This window comes from Tasmannia lanceolata, unplaced genomic scaffold (assembly GCF_043159265.1).
Source record: "Tasmannia lanceolata isolate RefF3 unplaced genomic scaffold, GAP_Taslan_0.1 ptg000003l, whole genome shotgun sequence".
Lineage (NCBI taxonomy): Eukaryota > Viridiplantae > Streptophyta > Magnoliopsida > Canellales > Winteraceae > Tasmannia > Tasmannia lanceolata.
This window is the reverse complement of record NW_027518680.1, coordinates 21,612,269-21,633,407: the sequence shown is the minus strand read 5'-3', so window position 1 is coordinate 21,633,407 and position 21,139 is coordinate 21,612,269. Positions and strand designations below refer to the sequence as shown.

General features: G+C 39.9%; 1 protein-coding gene across 3 annotated transcripts in view; it reads left to right on the top strand.

Annotated features, from left to right (window-relative positions):
* Window positions 1-17,830, top strand: part of LOC143853821 (uncharacterized) — a 34,615-nt gene extending 16,785 nt beyond the window's left edge. Inside the window, exons 4-7 of one of the 3 annotated variants that reach the window (XM_077363543.1) lie at window positions 13,458-13,545; window positions 15,958-16,019; window positions 17,322-17,475; window positions 17,570-17,830. In XM_077363543.1, coding sequence (XP_077219658.1) covers window positions 13,458-13,545; window positions 15,958-16,019; window positions 17,322-17,474 — 303 coding nt within the window. In that variant the 3' untranslated portion in view covers window position 17,475; window positions 17,570-17,830. Of the gene's footprint in view, window positions 1-12,424; window positions 12,665-13,457; window positions 13,546-15,957; window positions 16,020-17,321 lie in introns of those variants that run through there. The other 2 variants (XM_077363538.1, XM_077363547.1) reach the window with 2 other exon arrangements.
* Window positions 17,831-21,139: the final 3,309 nt, after the last annotated feature.

Sequence of the window (21,139 nt, the reverse complement as noted above, 5' to 3'; positions counted from 1 at the left end):
GAGCTCAAGATTTTGTTTTCGTTCATAGCAATCTTCGGTTTCTATCAAGACAAACTCCACAATATAAGCAAGGAGAGACAAAGATGTGGGACATTGGTTCGAGATACATTTGATTCCTTCGAGGATGTAGGGGTACTTGAAGTTGCTAGTCTTTCTTTGGATGAGCCGGAGTTGGAGTCCATTGTTTTTACCGACGACGTAGAGGACGATGTTGATATTGGAGATGAGGCGACGGACTTCTAGCTATGATGATGCATTGATGCTTTATGTTATTTTGGTGCTTTAATGATGAACTTAATCACGTATGAAATGAAGAGTAATATTAGAATTTTCCATTTTGGTGATGTTATTGTTATTTGATTGCTTTAGTATTTTTAAAATTTTTTTTATAAATATATAAAAAAAAAATAATAAAATATTATTATATTCAACGCACCCGAACCCACCCGCACCCGAGTTTTTCGGAAAATCACGTACCCGCATACCCGTGTCGTGTTGCACCCGCACCCGTGCTTCATAGGTCCTCCCAGAAGAGAGATCTTGAAACAAACAATAACAGGGGTAGAATGAGACAGAGCAGTGAAGATGTTTGATAAGTTGACTAATCGAAAGTAACCTAAATGGAGACTTCGGAACACATAGGACTGAGGATAATGTAAGGCCAGGGTGGGGAGAGGCGCTCCCAATACCAGAGATGGGAGTAGTACTCCCATCAGCAAGAGTAATAGATTGAGAGGAAATGGGGAGAAACGAACTAAGGGATGAAGAGGTACCTGTCATATGGTTTGAGGCTCCGGAATCTAAGGGTGCAACTCGGGTCTGGTTGAGGCCAACCCAACCCAACCCAACCCAACCCGAGACATCATTTGCCTAACCCGAGCCCGAGCTTGACCCGACTCTCAACCCGAAATGGTCAACCTGACCCAACCCGAATGGATTTTATGCCAACTCGACCCAACCCAATTTGTAGATTAAAAAAAACAAGAGGAGATGAAAAACCCAAAAACCAAAAAAGGAGATGAAGAAAAAAAAAGTTACCATTTTCATCTTTGGCACGTCCTCTTTCTTCTAGATGCAACCAAGAGACTTCCATTGCAAAATGAACAAGGATTTCGAAAAAGCTGAAAAGGGAGGATAAATGGGATTATGGTTTTTTTGGTTTCTCAAATGAAATTTGAAGGAGATTAATGGAATGCCTTTATTTACAGAGAAGCATGGGAGGGAGGGATGGCCGGAGGCACCGTTGAAGACATGGCCGAGGTTCTGTATTTTAGGTTGAAGATGGGATTTTAGATTTTTTTTTCTAGCTTTTACACTCGTCAGATGCGTTTGAAGATAGGATTTTACTTTTCTTAGCTTTTACACTCGTAAGACGCAATAAAAGCTTGCTATAAAAAAGTAGAAAAAAACATACCATTGTGCTTTGAGTGACAGTTGTCATTGTAAAAGATAAAAGGAAAAAGAAATAAAAAATTGGAAAAATGAGTGACGTGATTGCTGTAAATGTTATTATTTAAAAAGTAACTTTAAAGTGGACAGTTGTCATTGACATCATGAAAAAAGTAACTTTTGAGAATAGCTGGCGCCATTCCTTTAGTTCCATTTTCAAATTTCTAGCATGTTTTACATGGATGCTTCGGGTTTCAGGTCGGGTTATCTATGGCTCAACCCGAACCCAACCCGATTTTAATTCGGGTTAGCTTTTTCTAACCCAACCCAACCTGATTTTTGAGTTGCCCCAACCCGACCCGACCCAAAATCGGGTTGAACCCGACCCAAGTTGCACCCCTACTGGAATCAATGGTCCAGGAGCGGGAGCTAGTGAGTAGAGAGGCAGGAGAGCTACCTGGCTGGCAAAACCGGCACTCGAAGGGTGACTGGTCAACTTGAGGCGCTAGAACTCATCATAGTCTGTGCGTGAAAGATATAGACAATTAGCAGGGGCGGCTGAGCTATGCTGGGAAGAAGATGCCGAGGCATTAGAGATGTCAGGAGCAGAGAGATGCGCTCTCGGCCAGAACGGTGCTTAGGAGGCGGACGAAGCTCATGATGCAGAGCATAACAGGTGTCAAAATGATGTCCCTCTCGCCGACAATGAGAACAATAGGGGCGGGGATGGCCACCTGTACCACAGCCTCCACTAGAATTGCGGCCAGGACCATGACCGCCACGTCCAAAATTACGCCCACGACCATGTCCAAAGGTGCCACCACCACGGGTAGCACGATCACTAGTATTATAGGCCGTTGTTGCAGATCCATCAACATGGGTTGTAGGCAGAGAATCACCAACAATGCACTGCTGAGCCCGTAAATATACCTCCTATAGGGAGGGCATAGACTCAACCGAAAATCTGTTGTCGGAGATGCAAGAACTTAGGTCCCAATGTCTCAAGGAAGTTAACTACATGAACTGATCCTGTTGCTGTGCAGCAGTAGCCAAGTCAGTTGTGAGGGGGTATTAGGACATCCAACTGTTGATAATGAGAGACAAACTGGCTGTAGTACGTGGAAAGAGGAGTGTCACCACGTCGTAGATGCATCCACTGTGAATAGGTGGCACAAATGTGAGCAAGGTTGCCTACTCCAGAATAGAGAACTGCGGTATGATCCCAACTCCGCTTGGCGGTCAGAAGGTGCATCATGGTGCCAGCAATCTGAGTGGTCATGCTCTGCAACAAGAGAGTGCAAATAAGAGCATCGTCTCGCTCCCACTTCTCATATGTGGGATCGGTGGAAGAGGGAGGATCACGACGGATGAGATAGACCCTTCCCCTAGCAGTGAGGTAAGTCTCCACAGCGACCTTCCAATTCAGGTAATTGGACCCGTCTAGTTTCACTGTTGTCATCGGTGGGAATGAACCATCCACCGATGAAGACTGACTAGATGAAGAAGAAATCGTTGGGGTGATAGGGATAGGGGCCGCTGAAGCTTGCCATAGAGGGGGATCCTTAATATCTGGAGAATCTATGGAGAGAGAAAGAGAGTAATAAGCTCAACCACAATGACGATAAGGAGGTACTAGATGAGCCCAAGAAGAAGAGCGCGGCTCCAAAGAAGATTAGGGTAATAATGAGACATGGGAAGGCCGCAAAGACATAAAGAGAATCGGAGCCGCGGAGGAAGGAAGAAATACCAAAAAAATGGGATCTTGATCATGAGAAAGAGGAGGGAACTAGAGAAGGGCTTTAAGTCCGATGAGATAGAAAGGAGAGTAAAAAAGGAAGGGGATTGGGTGTGGAGAGAGAGAGGCAAAGGAGTGGAGTGAAGGGTCCTCGGGGGGGGGGGGTGTTTCTGAGACAGAGGGGAGGGGCAGTGGGTTTTTGGGCAGGGGGTGCTCGCGGAGGGGTTTTCCCGAAAGGAGTGGGCGTGGGGGCCGAGAGGAGAGAGAGGGATGGGGAGAAGAAGGAGGAGAGGAAGAAGAGGAGAAAAAGGAAGGAGAGGAGAAGAAGAGGATGATCAATGGTGGACCCTAGGTTACCACAACCCTAGGGCTCTGATACCATGTTGTGAAGAAGAGAATAGTGAGTTGGAGTGTGCTCCCCCTCACTTATGTATTTATATAAAAGAGAGAACATGCAAATGACCAATATGCACTTAGGCATGTACACAACACATGCATCTAACAATCCTGAATACTCAAATGCACGCTATTTGCTAGCATATAACATGCATGTGCTATTGGGTTGTCTATGGAGCAGTTGCTCACATTTGCATCACAGCTTGGGAGGGAGCCCACTTCAACTTAGAAACGTCTAAAGCACGATGTTGTATAGTTCATGGACTCACAAGCATACATTGATATGTGTGAAGGGACTGTTTATGAAATGATATCCAATGCTCATCATTAATAATCTCTCTGCATTGGTTTGTGTGTGAAGGAGTTGCTCATGTTTGCACGACAACTTGGGTGGGACCTCACATCACCATAGATAAGTCTAAAGCACGACATTGTGTAGTTCATTGACTCGCAAGGACACGTCGATATTGGGATTGAGCCTCTAGCTCAATGGTCAAGGCTTGGTTCTTCAACCTGGAGGTCAGAGGTTCAATCCTTGCTTACCTACCCAAAAAAGGATATGCCGATATATGTGAAGGGAGCGTTTATGAAATGATATCCACTACTTGTCATTAATAATCTCTTTGCTTTACTGCTACTTTGTGTCCTTGCCTTTTGGAATTCGTGAGTAGCCATTTGCTTGAAGATTGTTAGATGACTACATGGTGGAAGAGAAAGACAGAGATGATGAGAGAAAAGGAGACAGAGAAGGCATGAGAGAGTTTTAAAGCTCTCTCCACACGAAAACATATATATATATATATATATATATATATATATATATATATATATATATATATATATATATATATATATATATAAGAAAAGGGTTCCTGCGCAGATAAGCTTGTCTGCGCTCGAGTGCAGAAGGGGGGGGGGGGGGGCATGGCGGGGATGATCCAAAACATTCATTTGATGAGCCCTTTCATGGATAGGGTGTCCAACAAAAATCAGCTCCCTTGGATCACCATAGGGTGTCCATTTGTGGGGTGAAAAATGGGCAGATTTGTGGACAAACAGTATCTGTCCATTGTGTCCCCCATAAATGGACACCCTAAGATGGTCCAATGGAGCTGATTTTTGGTACACCTCTCATCCATGATGGGGCTTGTCAAATGAATGCTTAGGATCACCCCCACCCCCCAATGTGGCCCCACCCCTGTTTCCAGCACTCGAGTGCAGGAACCCTTCTCTCTCTCTCTCTCTCTCTCTCTCTCCATATATATATATATATATATATATACCCTTCTCTATATATATATATATATATATATATAGAGAGAGAGAGAGAGAGAGAGAGAGAGAGAGAGAGAGAGAGAGAGAACTGTTGTTGCGCTTAAGCTCACCATTTTTTTGGTGCGCTTAAGTTGTTATAACGCCTCCTATTCGTTTAAATGTTTGGGTCCCGCTTAAGCGCACCAATGGAAGGCGTTATAACAACTTAAGCGCACCAAAAAAATGGTGCGCTTAAGCTCACCAACACTTTTCTCATATATATATATATATAGACACACACACACACACACACACACACACACTAGTAAGAGATCTTGTGCGATGCACAGGGTGGGGGAAAAAGTAACGATACATAAAATGATGCATCAGAGCTATTGAAAATTGAAAACAAACATGAGCTTGTAGAACAATGGTGAGAAAAAGAACAAAAATCAAATGAGGTGAATTCATGTCAAAATTCTGTGTAGCAAACATGAATACATAAATTTGCAAATCAAATCAGATCACATCAAACCAAATTCCTCAATCAAAACCATCAACTAATCACCTGAAAGGTACCACCTAAAATTATAAAACTTTTTTACAAAGGTTGCTAATAAATATGTGCATGGTGAAGAAATAAAAAGCAAAAGCTAAACATTAAAAAGAAGATAAAATACAAAAGTACATGCATACATCACCTTCAAAAGAAAAAGAAACCGATGACATAAATAAAATAAAATTAAAGAGAAGCCAATAAGACGTAAGCCAAGTGAATTGAACCATTAAACAACCTACTTAGTCTAACCAAATAGACATATTTTATAATAAACCCATTCGAATATGGAGAAATTATATGGTGCAAGGCCTTACAACAATAAGGCCCTTGGTGGAGGTACCACCCTTGATATTTGAGTCATCCTGTTCTCTAACCATCCATTGTTTTCTGTGTCGAGCCTCAAACCGGTATGGCCTTACAACAATAAGACCCTTGTACGGTGGAGGTACGACCCTTGATATTTGAGTCCTCCCGGTTATAACCATCCATTGTTCTCTGTGTCGTGCATCAAACCCATTCCTAAAAGATTAGAGAGAACTGTATAAGAAAATAATAGAAGATACACATAATGAGAAGTGAAAGGAAAAAAGCAATTAACAAAAAAGTAAATAAAATCTGGAACTACATTTGATGTCACTGTAATTTGAATTATCTGGGGGCATTCTTTTCTATCCTTAGGATGCAAACATTGGAGCTGTAATACTTCAATTCTAGGTAGGCTTTTCTTTCATTCCTGGAAAAATAAGAAAATAATCGAAGATGCACATAATGAGAAGAGAAAGGATAAAAGTCAATTTATAAAAAAGTAAATAAAAATCTGAAACTACATTTGAAGACTGACAGATTCTCTCTAGATGGCAACAATTTGAATACTTGTCCATAAGAGTGTTTGACAAAAAACAAATTTGAATCCATCTGCATCTTTGAACCGGACAATAGAAAAATCAACTTGTTCAAAACTATAAGACTGACAGATTCTCTCTAGATGGCAACAATTTGAATACTTGCCCATAAGAGTGTTTGACAAAAAACAAATTTGAATCCATCTGCATCTTTGAACCGGACAATAGAAAAATCAACTTGTTCAAAACTATTTGAACCGGACAATAGCAAAATCAGCAATTAGCAGAGCGTCTTTCGTCATTACTCTAAATTACATCCTTGCTAGTAGTTTTGGGAACCCTGATCTGCGGTGAACATGGCTTTCAAGATGCTCCGTCGCATAAAATTTTAGGGTTTTTGATGGGTCTGCAACTACATGGTAACCCTGATCTAACCCCATTTTGCAATGACTCTGGCTTTCCAGATGCCTCGTCCCAAAGGTGGAGAGAGAGAGAGAGAGAGAGAGAGAGAGAGAGAGAGAGAGGAGGAGGGAGAGGAGGAGGAGGAAAGGACTTCTGGGAAGAGACGGGGAGGGACGCGTGGAGGGAGGTTTGACGCCTGCGAAAAAGATCTACATCTGGGGAAATCAGCCTCGCATAGCTGGACGAAATTAGCCTCACGATGTGTAAATTTTACAGAAACGTGGAGAGATGTTTGGAATTAAGAGCGGAAGAGTGAGATGGGTGGAAAGGGTACATGAGGCATTTTTCACTTTTAAGGGAATTCAGGATGGCAGTGAACGTAAATATTAATAGCGACGTGTTAAATCCACCGAGTTTTCTAACAAACCAAAAAATTCTTTCCTTTTCTCTTCTGCTATATAGATATAGATGTATGTATATATTACACTGACCAAAATACCCTTAATGAGATGTGTCTAACACTCCCCCTCAAGATGGAATCTATATAGCATACATTCCGAGCTTGTTATAAGCATCCTTTAACCTAGTAGGCCCTAATGGTTTAGTGAACACATCTGCAAGCTGGTGTGCTGATCGAGTGAACATAGTGCATATTTCGCCCCTCTGAATTCTGTGACGAAGAAAATGGCAATCTACCTCAATGTGTGGTTCGCTCATTAAAGACTGGGTTATTGGCAATATGAATCACAAACTTGTTATCACAATATATCCGTGCTGTTTCTGAAGATGAGAATCCAATCTCGGATAGAAGGAAGCGTAACCAAATCAGTTCTCCACTCGTATACAACATAGCCATGTACTCTGCTTCTGCACTAGATTTGGACATAATGTCTTGTTTTTTACTTCTCCAAGATACCATATTACTGCCAATGAAGGTACAATAACCAGTTGTCGATCTCCTGTCTGCAAGAGACCCTACCCAATTGCATCAGTATATCCCTCTACTCTTTCATGGTCATTTTTCTTGAAGCGCAGTCCTTTTCCTGTGGTACCCTTCAAGTACCCGATGATCTGAATTACTGCTGCCCATTGGGACCTGCGAGGAGAATTCATAAATTGGCTAACAACTCCTACAGCATACAAGATATCAGGGCGAGTAATTGTCAAATAAATCAGCTTTCCATCAAGTCTCCTGTATCGTCCTGGATTATCTAGCAAGTCTCCCTGATCTGGAAGGAGTTTGACAATTAGGAGCCATAGGGGTTGATGCAGGTTTTACCCCATAGACCCGATCTCCTCCAATATGTCTAAAGTATACTTTCTTCGTGACTGTGACAGAGAAAGCCCATAAGAGAACGCGCTACCTCGATGCCAATAAAATATATGAGGAATTCCAAATCTTTGGTGGGAAACTCTCCTCGGAGGAAAGTCTTTAATCTCCGTATACCAGCTTGGTCATTTCTCGTAATCACAATATCATCCACATATATTATCAAGAAGATATACCCAACCGTGGATTGATAGCTTAAAAGAGATTGATCAACCACGCACTGTTTCATGCCAAATCACAGAACTGCATCACTGAACCTCCCAAACCATGCCCTCCAAGATTGTTTCAGCTTATAAATTGCTTTCCGAAGGCGACAAATGAGGAATACCTCTCCCCCTGAGCAACATACCGATGAGGTTGCTCAAGGTTGCTCCATATTTATCTCCTTAGCAGCCAGATCGCCATGAAGGAAAGCATTCTTCATATCCAACTGATATAATGGCAACCACGATTAACATCAATAGTTATGAGAACACGTACATAAGGTATCTTGGCCACAACTGAGTGTATCCCTTGGCTGCAAGACGTGCTTTGGGGCTCTCAATGGTCCCATCTGGAAGGTATTTAATAGCAAAGCCAATCTACACCCAACAAATTGTGCCCCAGATGGAAGAGGAACAAATTGCCACGTTTTATTTGAATTGCATGCAACCATCTTGGCATCCATTGCAGCCCGCCAACCAGGATGAGCAAGAGCATTTGAAACTGTCTTAGGCAAAGAAACAAAAGAAATACTAGAAACAAATGAACGAAATGAAGGCGACATGCGCTGATAAGAAACAAACTGTGATATTGGATGAGCAATAGTGTGAGATCGAGTGCGAGAAGCAATAGGCAAATTATACACATGAAGAGGATTACTTGATGGAAATGTATCTCACTGAGGATGAGAATCAGCGGTTGGAGATGATGGCTTGCCTGTAGGAAGAACAACCTATCGTGGGCCTCGAGTGTACACTTTCGGCGCAGATGTAGAAATGTTCGCTGGATTCTCTGTATCATTCGTCGCTGAAGGGGTCACTATTGGGGGCTATACAGGGCTCGATGACAGTGGAAAAAGCAAAGTAGGTACCTCAACAGAACTCGGAGACGGATCATAAAAATAGGATGTAGCCTCAAAGAATGTGACATCTGCAGAAATAAATGTTTTCCGCAATCGAGGACTATAACACTTGTATCATTTTTTTAGTACGTGGGTAACCCAAAAAGATACATTTTTTCTGCTCGAGAGTCCAATTTGTCACGACCAGGAGCTAGGTTGTGGACAAAACTGGTACACCCAAAGACACGAGGAATCAATGGAAAAGGATCATCTAAAGGATACAAGACAAAAAATTGTGTCTAGCCAGACAAGACAGAAGAGGGAAGACGATTCGCTAGAAAGCAAGCTGTAAGAGCTGCGTCTCCCAATAACACTTGGGAACACGCATCTGGAACATGATAGTGCAAGTCATATCCAACAAGTATCGTATCTTCCTCTCAGCGACACCATTCTGCTGCGAGTTATATGCACCAGAAGACTCATGGTTGATGCCACGTGACTCAAGAAACTGTTGAAAACATTACCGGTAGAGAAATATTCTTTGGCATCATCAATGCGTAAGCAAGAAATAGAACATTTATAAAATATCGAAAAAATTTATAAAAGAAAATAGAACTTTGATTAGCAATTTCAAAGTAAAAACGACGAATTGCATTAAAAACTTCATAACGATCCTCAAGTAGAAACAACCATGTAGCAAGCGAGAAATCATCCACGAATATAACAAAATTAACGAAAACAATATAAAGAGACAATAAGTGAAGGACCCCATACGTCAGAATGAACAAGTTCAAAAGGACTCGACGAACGACGAATACCACGTGAAGGAAACGACACTCGATGGTGCTTTCCCAACTCACAAGACTCACAAGAAAACGACTCAATAGAACTAGTAATAAAAGGAGATTTTCGAAGCTTCTCAACAGGAGATTGGCCCAAACGACAGTGCCATTGATAAACATCAACAGAAGTACAAACAACAGCACCAGCACCAGCAGGGCTTGAATCAAGCTAGTATACACCAATCTCACGACCCAAACCAATCCTCATCCCAATCTTCAGATACTGAAAGGTGCAATAAGAGGGAAAGAAAGAAACATAACAATTTCGAGTTTTTGTCAATTGACGCATATTGTCTAACAGGAAATGAAGGAACATAAAGAAGAACAGAAGATAAACAAAGGCCATTAGAGATAGAGACTATACCAACACCAGAGCGGTGATGTAGTTCTATCTGCTAATGTAACAGAATTAGGGGCATTAGAAGGGGCAGACTGGAAAGAAGTAAGGAGATTAAAATTGCCAATCATGTGATGAGATGCTCCTGAATCAATGAGCCATGATCCAAAAACAGATCTAGAAATAAAACAAGACGATCTACCTGGATGGGCAAATGTGGCAGTGGGTTGTTTGCCTCTACCATGTAGGCGGACAAGCTCCTCATGTTCAGCACAATTGACAAGCATAGAGTCTGTAGCGATCAATGTAGCAGGTGCAACAGGAGCAAGGGGGAACCATTAGAAGCAGCAGCAGAAGAGGTAGTAGAGTGGTATGGGCGAAGGTCTGGATGTAAATCATAACAGCAACACTATCAGCTCAATATCAATCCACAAACAACAGGACTGTCATAAAACACCAAGTTACAAAGAACATCATCAAACAATCAATAATCATCAAGGACAGAATAAATGCAACCAAAGAGTCGGCAATAGTGAGCAACAACACCACCACCAACAACCACCACAATAATCACCATCAACCAACATCCAACAATTACGGAAAAAAAAACTCCACCACCAACAACACCAACAATAATCATAACCAACCAACAATCACAAAGAACCAACACCACTATCAACAATCATCAACCAATCCACCGTCGACACCAACCACCGAGCATCACTAACTACCAATTGTAGAAGCAACAAACTACCAATGAACCACCAAGACCATAAAATCAAATCACCAACAACATATCAACATAGATCCACCACGGGATCACCAACGTAAGACTCAACAAATGATGTCACCACCAGTACCAACTACAAACCAATCGCCACCAACAACACAAGTAACGAGGCACAACCGATCACTACAAAAGCCAACAAAAAATTCTCTCAGGCATTTTATCAAACAGTTGGCATGCATTTATATTCTATAAATCCACCACTACTAACAAATCATCAATAAAGCTACCAATAAAGCCAATAAAGCCACCAACAACACAATGACGATGGATAATCACCAATAAAGCCACTAACAATAATCATCCACAACCAACAACATAATCACCGCCACTGACAAATCGACCAACACCAACATACAACCAAATCCACCAACAAATCACTGTCGAAGACACCAGACGAGGTTCTGGGACAAATAAAGGGGCAAGGATACCCCAAAAACATAGAAGAAAGGGAGTAGAACCACCAACCAATGTCCCGGAACCAATGATGTAAAAAGAAAAAAGAAGAAGAAGAAACGAGTTCAGAACATGAAGAAAATAGGATTTATGGACTGATTTGAGAAGAGAAGAAGATTTAGGGATTGATTTGAGAAGAATTTGACAAAATCGTGGGGTTAAGGTTGCATGGTGCGAAAAACAAAAAAATATGGTTGGATCGTGTGATTGGAAGAAGCATGTTAGGGGTAGGGTTGAGGAGAGGGGTGCTTGTTAGGTTAGGGCAGCAAGGGGTGCGATTGAGAAGAGACGGTGCGAGTGGGTTAGGGTTAGGGTTGAGGCAGCAAGTGGTGTGAGGGGTGCGATTGAGGCAGCGAGGGGTGCGATTGAGAAGAGTGGGTTAGGGTTAGGTTTCTTCAAGGATGAGAGATTCGATCTTACATTGAAGCTCTGATACCATGTTAGATGACTATATGGTGGAAGAGAAAGAGAGATGATGAGAGAGAGAGACGGAGAAAGCGTGAGAGTTTTAAAGCCTAATCCACACGAAAACACACACACACACACACATGCACACACATGCACAAACACACACACAAACACAGATATATATATATATATATATATATATATATATATATATATATATATATATATTTGTATATATTACACTGGCCAAAATACCCTTAATAAGGTGCGTCTAATAAAGATAAACAAATGTCTGAGTATGCGAATGTTGTGCATCATTTGTTTCACTAACATGAATTGAATCAATAATATATGGTCCACAATAGAGCTTCGGAAGTGTGGCACTGAACTGGAAATCCAACTCAGTCAGAATTTCCTCTCTCGGGAAAATATTTTTCTCATAGGTCTTTAGATTTTGACCCTATTACCCATTTAGCGCATATATACATATTTTGAATGGTTTTGACCCTATTACGCATTTAGTATCCACCCCTATATATTGCGTAGATATTATTGATGAAATGACAAGAAATTCTGTTCTAACTATGCCCGCTTGCACGGATCAAGATGAGAGGCGCATGATGACACTGCTTTCCATATGCGCAGAAGCAAAGTTATTCTCAGCTACCCGTCGGGGATAGGGAATCCATTCGTCAAAGCAGGAGGGAGGGAGGATCAGGTCCCCTTTTTTTAAATGCAAATATCAGGTCCCTGTATATACATAATCTATCATTTTCAACTCTTTTAATCTTTTTCGTTAAATTTAAATTGTTTAGGCTCTTCTCCCATTTTTTTCTTTTGATAGCCTTGGCAACCAATTTGACTTCTTAAATAAGTGGCCCATGGCAATGGTTGAGTGGATTGCTAGTGTTCATCATTCCTTTGGTGTTCTCTTTTTCCTGGCAGAATATCATTGGGTGCTTTTTTCCAACTGGTTATTTGTCGAACATTCTTGCTTTCCACCTTAAAGGCATGTGTGGATACACTGGAAATAATCTGGTTTTCATAATAGGCTGAGAATGCTTGCTTCTTATTATTGTTGATGAGTTCCATTTCTATATGTCAATCAGTCTTAGCTTGATAAAACCAGAGGTGGATTTAGATGTTGTACAGTCAGCTCCAGGGCTGAAGCCAATCACACCATAATTGAGCAATGGGCACTCCTGAGTCTGGTTGAGTATATGCCCCTTTCCTATATCCAGAATATCCCACCCTCACATATCCAGATGATGAGTTTGTTATTTAAATTTTGGATACAGAGGTGTTCTCTTATTATTTGTAAAGTTCTAGCAGGAAATTGCACAAAAGTATCAAGTTCTAGTCCAACATGCATATTCTAGTTTTTGACTTGTGGGTCTCTGTTGAATTTTATATATTGAATTATGTTTTGGTTTGCCGCCATTTCTCAAATACAGATACGTCATTGCATCATGCTTGTCTCAAACTTCCATTTCAAAAAAAAAAATGCTTGTCTCAAACCTTCAGACAACATTGCATGTGGGATTGTTGAATATAATATATTGAATTTTGTTTGGGTTTTCAGCGTGGGTTTTTATTTTGGATATTGAGCAGAAATCGGGCATTTGAGGAAGGATGCGAGTCTTCTGTAATTCTGACTCGTCGTGGTGGTTGTCTGTAGGTCCGCACTGTGAAAGTAGAGAAACGCCTAAATGAGATAGTTAATAGATTGAACAAGACAAAGGTAGAACGGAAGCCAGACTTGAAAGGTATGGTTTAAATACTCTCGGCTTCTCTGTTTCGACATCTATATGTATTGCAAATATCAAATTTATAGAAAGGAAAACAATCATCTAATCTTACTAGGGACAAGGCATTCCTGCTCCACAAGAAAACAACAAATAAGAAACACATCCCTAATTCCAAAACATCCTACATCCCTGAAAGTTGACTCCTTGGGCTGAAAAAGGAAAGGTAGAGCTTCCAAATACATAAAAAGAACCTGTCTTTACTCTCATAAGAGACCAACAGTCCAGAACTCAACGTTGGGCTGAGACTGTAGGGGTAGTGCACTGCCATTGACTAAGTTCTCCCTTTCAACCCTTCTTTTGCCAATTTATCTGCCAGTTTATTTTCCGATCTCATGTGATGGATTGCTGGATTAATCTTGAAGCTTAAGTTCAATATTTCAGCAATTACGCATGCTAATTTTCACGGCCCCGCTACTGTTTCTTTGCCCAAGAGATTACATTAGTTGAATTACCTTCAATGATTAGATGCCCTTTAAGAGAAGATGTGCAAAACTTTTAACTGCTGATGTCCTCTAAGAGAAGGTGCAAAAATCTTCTAACCACAGAATGACACTTCTGCCTCGTTAGAATTGGTTATACTCGCCGCCAGTCTGGAGAAAGCCAAGATAGATAGTGTGCCCATCTGAATCACAAAATACTCTATCCACACCCGCTCGACCCAGCTTCCCTTTAGAGCTGCTATCTAAATCAAAATTTAACTTAGTCCAACAGAGGGGTTGGGGAGAGGTGTGACGGACGGGCTACACAAGTTGGGGTGAGGTATGACTTTTGAACCTCTTCCCCTAAAATTCTTGAAGATTTCTTGTATGGACCCTAATGATATTTCTTGTTATTTCTCACCCAAGAGATAAGGATGATATTTGTATCCTTTATAAATCTTTTCAAAGATCTACTCTTTTCCTTGAAAATTTTGTTATTCCTCTCTTTCCATATTTTCCAAATCATCACGTAAGGGATGAGACCCCCCAGGATTTTACCGGCATTTCTAAACAGGCTTGCACCCAATGAGAGGATTTTATTAATAATAGCACACCAATGGACTTTAGAATTTAGACAGTGAATCATTAGGTGATATAATGACTCCTCATCCTCGTAACATAAATGCATCTACTAGCAAGAAGGAATTCCATGAGGTGGAGGAATTGCCCGTCCAGAGAAAGCCAAGATAGATAATGTGCCCATTTGAATCACAAAATACTCCATCCACACGGGCTCGACCCAGCTTCCCTTTAGAGCTTCTATCAAAATCAAAATTTAACTTAGTCCAAGAGAGAGGACGGTCTACACAAGTTGGGGTGAGGTATTACTTTTGAACCTCTTTCCCTAACGATTCCTGAAGATTTCTTGTATAGAATGTCTCAACATTTTCTTGTTATTTCTCACCCAAGAGATAAGGGCGATATTTATATCCATTATAATTCTGTTCAAAGATCTGCTCTTTTTTTAAATGGATCAAAGATCTACCATTTTCCCTGAAAATTCTATTATTTCTCTCTATCCATATTTGCCAAATCATCACGTAAGGGATTAGACCCCAAAGGATTTTACCGGCATTTCCAAATGGGCTTGCACCCCCATTGAGAAGGATTTTATTAATAATAGCACACCACAGGATTATAATCATTAGGTGATATAATGACTCCTCATCCTCATAACATAAATGGATTTACTTGCAAGACCAAATTTTATGAGGTGGAGCAATTGCCTTCCAAAATCTTGCAAGAGGAGATTTCCTCCCACGCCAAGTAAATGATGAAAAAAATGAACACATGTAAAATATGCCTTCAAGTATCCGGAATCCAAATTTTTTTGTTGGTGTCAAGATGGGAAAGATAAGATGTACTAATGAGTTCTAGCAAGGACGGGAGGCTATCAATTTCTCTATCTTTAAGGTTCCTCTTCTGTTGATCTTCAAGTTGATATTTGCGTTCTTAGATCTTATAAAATTTTGGCCTAATTTTTTGCAAGGATTGCACACCTCTTTGGTCCGTTTTGCATATATTTCTGCCTTTTAGATCTGATTGTCTCATGGCCCATCTATCGTTGAACTCTGAAGTTCATTGGAACCGTGCAGTTGATATTTGCATTGTTAGATCCTGTAAAATTTTGGCCTAATTTATTGCAAGAGTTGCACACCTCTTTGGTCCATTTTGCATAGATTTCTGCCATTATATCTGACTGTCTCATGCTGGTATTTCTCATGGTCCATCTGGCTCTGAAGTTCATTGGAGCCGATTTTTTGGTGGCTTCATGCAAATGAAGGGTAGCTTTATAATAATTGATTTTTTTAACTGTAGGTTTATAATATTTGATCTAGGTCTATACTTCTTTATAGTGTCTTGAGCCACTCATATTTTGTTATTCATGCAGCTGAACGAGAAGCAGTTAATTCTGCTGAAAGGTCAGAAAGAAAACTTCAAATGCGAGACAAAGTAAGTCCCATCTTCATCCTGGAAAACATATCCTACCAATTTACATTAACTTAGGAGAGTTGAAATCGGTTTGTTGAGTTGATTTTAGACGTTTATTTTTTTTGTTTGTTTGAATAGTTTTTAGACATGGGTGTTTACTCTGCCACAGCAGAGTCCAGTTAACATTATTGGAGTAGGAATTTATAATATATAGACCATCTATCAAGGTACCTTTTACAATTAAGGAATTTCTACATTTTATAAAAATATCTTTATAAAAAAACCACTGAAATGATACAGAAATCAAATTCCTGAATGATTGGATTTTACTCTAGTTGGCAAAGTTTGTGGTTGGAAGTTTGGAACATGCACCTTATCTTCTAAGGTTTCACTTCCACTTCAGATTCTTGCTTCAGCTGCTCCACCCAAACCAGTATTTAAAAATAATACTTCTAACAAAATAAATTTTGTACTAGTTGCAGTTTTTGTCACTTACGAATCTAATTATTTTTTAGTGCTTATGGACCCAATCGCCAAGCTACTGGATACACTATTTATTTGTATTTTTTTAGTTGACAAATTTTATTAAATGAAAACAGAAGTACAAGAAGATACATAGTCGGCGGCTTTCCAATTTGTCTCTTCCAAAATATCACAAAAGAAAATCTCGTAGTCCTTGGAGATTTGGTCCTTTCTTTGACGAGATCTAAGACATAGTTAGTGGTCACGGGATTTCTTATCGGCATGTGAGAAGATCCACAAATATGGAAGCTGTTAAGCTTGGCAGGGTTGGTGTCTCCAAAGAGGGCTTGGAGGTTTTCGATTTCTGGCCCTTTTCTTGTTGTTGGGGGATGACATATATCTCTTACTTTGTATCTCTATTTTTTTTCTTCTGTACTTATTCAGACCATCTTGGTCTTTCTCATCAATGAATTGCTTTTCCATTCCGAAAAAAAAAACCTTCAAGTCCTCCGAAATTTTAACTTTGTACAAGGTAAACAGTAATCTCAGGAGGACTAACTTCTTGTTTGGATCCCCTCTAAAGCAAGTTAACGTTTGGGACAATAGGATCAGAATGAAACAGATCCTCATTCTGAAGGAAAAAAGATCCCGACGACTTGTGTCAATTCTCATTCTTATGGGTCTTTTGGGTCCTTGTTTTATACCAGACCGAAAAATATAAAGACATATCTTCGTTTGAAGTTATTTTACAACACTTTTAGGTTATTCTGCTTCCTGAATTATTTTGAGAATTGCAGCTTTCTTTTTACGCCTTTCGGCATTATCTAATACTAATTTGGATCTTGTTTAATGGAAATGCAGAAACGTAGGGAAGAGTTGGAGAGGCTTGAAAAGGAGAAGCAGGCAGATATAAGAAGCTACAAGGGCCTGATGATCTCAGACAAGATGACCTCCAACAAACAGATTGCATCAACAAATAAGTCCTTGCAGGAACTCGAAGAGGATTTCATGTGAGGTAAGGGTTTTAACCGTCGATGCATTCTTCAGATAGTGAATTTCCATATTAGAGCAAGTTAAAGTGGAAATTCTGATCGGGGTTAGTAATTCAGGCATCCAATTATCAATTTCATAAATCAGTTCATCCTCCTGTGTCGCGGACCCATTTCATAATGTTCAGATCTCATCAAGGAATTGGACTTCTGTTTATTCTCTGTTTCGTGTAATGTTGTTCCTACATAAATAACAAACAATAGACATGATTGAAATCTTCTTGTTTTCTGTCTGTGACTCTTCTGTCCGTTGATGGCTTTGTATTTGTGGGTGAATGCTGTGTCTTTTTTTTTTGTCTAAGCTTTGTATTTGTGGGTGAATGCTGTGTCCTTTTTTTTCTACTCCATTTTCCATGTAAACAATAAGGCATGTTTGACATGTGAAAGATTATTCCATGGAATAATTGTGAGGCCAATTGAGAGAGAGAGAGAGAGAGAGAGAGAGAGAGAGAGAGGGGTTTGGGTTGCTAAAATTCAGGGAAAAATAAATTCTTATACTGAGTAGGTATTTTTTTTTTCTTAATTTTTAGCCCGTTCCTAAGATGCCGTCACTCGTTTTTAGCCTCTTCCCAAGAACCCCTCGTTTATTACCCTCCCAATTCTCCCCCTCTGTTCCCCGTCCTTCTCTCTATGCAGTCCCCCTCTGCATTCATTGATACGTCCTTCCCCCTCTCTTCTCTGTCGACAAAAGAAAATTCCATGCTGGGAAGTGATATATTAGCCCCCTTTGATCACTGGTGGGTGTCCCGAGGGATCGAAAGGGCGGGATACATCACTTCCCCTTTTTTTTCCTAGTTATTAACCATGTTCTTAAAAGATGATTAATATTTGCAACTGGAGAGATGTAGGAAAAGAATTTTGGAATATTTTTTCATGGATAATAATTTCAGTGTTGGTAAACTCATTTTATATGGATTTGTTTTTATCAAAACCGAAAAATTTCATTCTTTTTCAAACCGAAAACTGTAAACCGACGTTGGAATTTTATTTTTCGACGGAAAATATTATTTTCTATAATTTTTTCCCTAAATCTGAACGCCCTTGTGAGGAAATGCATTTTTCCCAAACATGTTTGGCTACCTTGAATTTTTTTTCTTGGATGAGGAAGGGTGGGAGAGGGATGGAGACGAGAGGCACTGAGCGGGAGAAGGTAAGAAAAGCCTGAAAAATAAAGAAACAGAAACTCTACACCTTTTCTTCCTCTCTACTGCCCTCTCAAATCTCTCCTCCCACTCGCCCTAACCCACCCCCCCCAAAACACACCAACTAACTTGAGATGCTAATTTATCATGAAAAAAAAATCCATGGTTCCCAAACATGGCCTGAAGGGCAGAGAAGAAAGTGTATCGATCTTGGAGGTTGTGTGAATAATTCTCACCCATGTCTTTGGTGAGGCGAAGATTTCATTATATATGCCATGTTTGGATTGAGGAGTTTTTGGGAAAGTTTGGAAAAGTAAAATATAATTCTAAAATTTCCTACTTTCTACACATGGAAAAAAGATAACTTGAAACAACCCTATTGAATTTTTATTCAAAGGGACCTTCAATTTAGAATTAACGATAATCATATCATTAAATCATGAAAAGAAAAGAAAAATCCCTGAGAAATATTTTTCTTACAATCCAAACAGGGCCTTAATCCAGCGACCAAGATGAAGATCTGGCAGTTTAATTCTTTGACAATAAACAAAGAGCCAGGTGGAAATGTCATCCATTTTCTCCTTTTTTGCTTGCATCATTTATCCAAAACAGTTTTTGCCAACTTAGCAAGATGGCGTATGTAAGTATTATGATATTTTCGTTATGTTAGGTGGCCCTGCTAACCAAGTACATAGCCTGACGAATACTTATGTCATGTTTGGAGGCCCTGAATTTTTTTCCATGGAATATTAGTATATTCAATGGTGGGAAAGGGGGGAACGAGGGTCGGAGAGGGAGAGAATTGAGAGGAGAGGGGTGAGGAGTAGATGTGTTCATTCCTTTATAACATAACCGAACTAACCGATCCAAGTTCGGTTACCTATATTAAGCAATCGAAATCAAACCGAAATTTCTAAAAACCGAAATAACCAAACCGAATAATGATTCCGGTTATTTCGGTTAAAACCGAATAATGACCACCCCTAATGTTTAATATATTTTAAGAAGGGAAGTGATATATTCACCCATTTTTTTTTTACTCGGGACAGCCCCCTCTAGTCTATTTATAACCACTCTTTTACTCCAGTGGGGGCTGTCCCAAGTAAAAAGGGGATGAAAATATCATTTCCCTTTAAAAAATGCAAAACAAAACCCCCTTCAGTTTTTCGGTTAAAGCGATTTTTTTTTTACGAAAACCGAACCTGAAATCGAAAACTGAAAAATGGTAAAATACATAACTGAAACCAAACCGAAATAACCGAACGAATTCGGTTCGGTCGGTTATTTCGGTTATAACCGAATAATGAACACCCCTAGTAAGGAGATGGTTAGAAGTGGCTGAAAAATAGGGAAAAGAAAAACTCTACTCAAAACATAGTTTTTTTTTTCCTATGTTCAGCCACTTCTCACCCTTTCCTCACTCCGGCCCTCTCAGTTCACTCCCTCTCCCAGTCTTTCTCCCCCTTTCTCACCACATGGTGGACTAAGGCCGTAGGCTGGCGATTAGAAGTTATGCTTGGCATTTAGGTTCCACATCACTAAAAACCCTTTGTTTGGTTGACAATATAGCATTGACATCCCAGGTGACTATCAGGGATGTCTCCGGGTTAATATTTTCATGTTTGCTAATGTGCCACCCTTGTCCCCTCCTTTTAACTCGAAGCCAAATTATTCAAAAAATCTTGAATTTTGCTTGGATTTCTTGTGAATGTTCTCTCTCTCTCTCTCTCTCTCTCTCTCTCTCACATATATATATATATATATATATATATATATATATATATATATATATATATATATATATATATATATTGCTTGGATTTCTTGTGAATGTTTTCTCTCCCACAGTTTGAAGGGTTGGGATGATCCTATGGAGCTGATTTTTGGTGGACACCCTATCTATACGAGGGCCAATCAAATGAATTCTTTGGATCACCAAAACAATGTGGGCCCATTGTATTTTAAGCCGGCGGTGTAGCTAAGTTAGCTACACCGGCGGTGTAGCTTCACTTTCCTCATTCCTATATATATATATATATATATATATATATATATATATATATATATATATATATATATATATATATATATATAACAACAATCCCTACCAATACTTTGTGAGGTTGACAGTGAAACACCACTTACCACTATTCCACGAGCTAAGTTTCAGGTAAATCCAATGCTTGCATCCTCCCCGTAGACTACTTACACCACTAAATCTACGAGGTGAATTTTTGCAACCAAACAGAGCAGGGTCCTTTTGGATTGCCAAAAACAAGTGTTGGAATCAACATCTAATTCCGATTACGTCCGATACCGGTGTTTGGTTTAAAAAAAGGACAGAATCAAGCGGGAAGAATTAACACAGGTGGAATTAAAGGGGAAAATGCTGGAATCTGTTTCCGACCAAAGAAGTGGTATTCTTAATAATTCTGTTTCAACTCCTTTCGCCCTAAAAGGGTGTCATGCAGTCCAAAAGACTATTTTG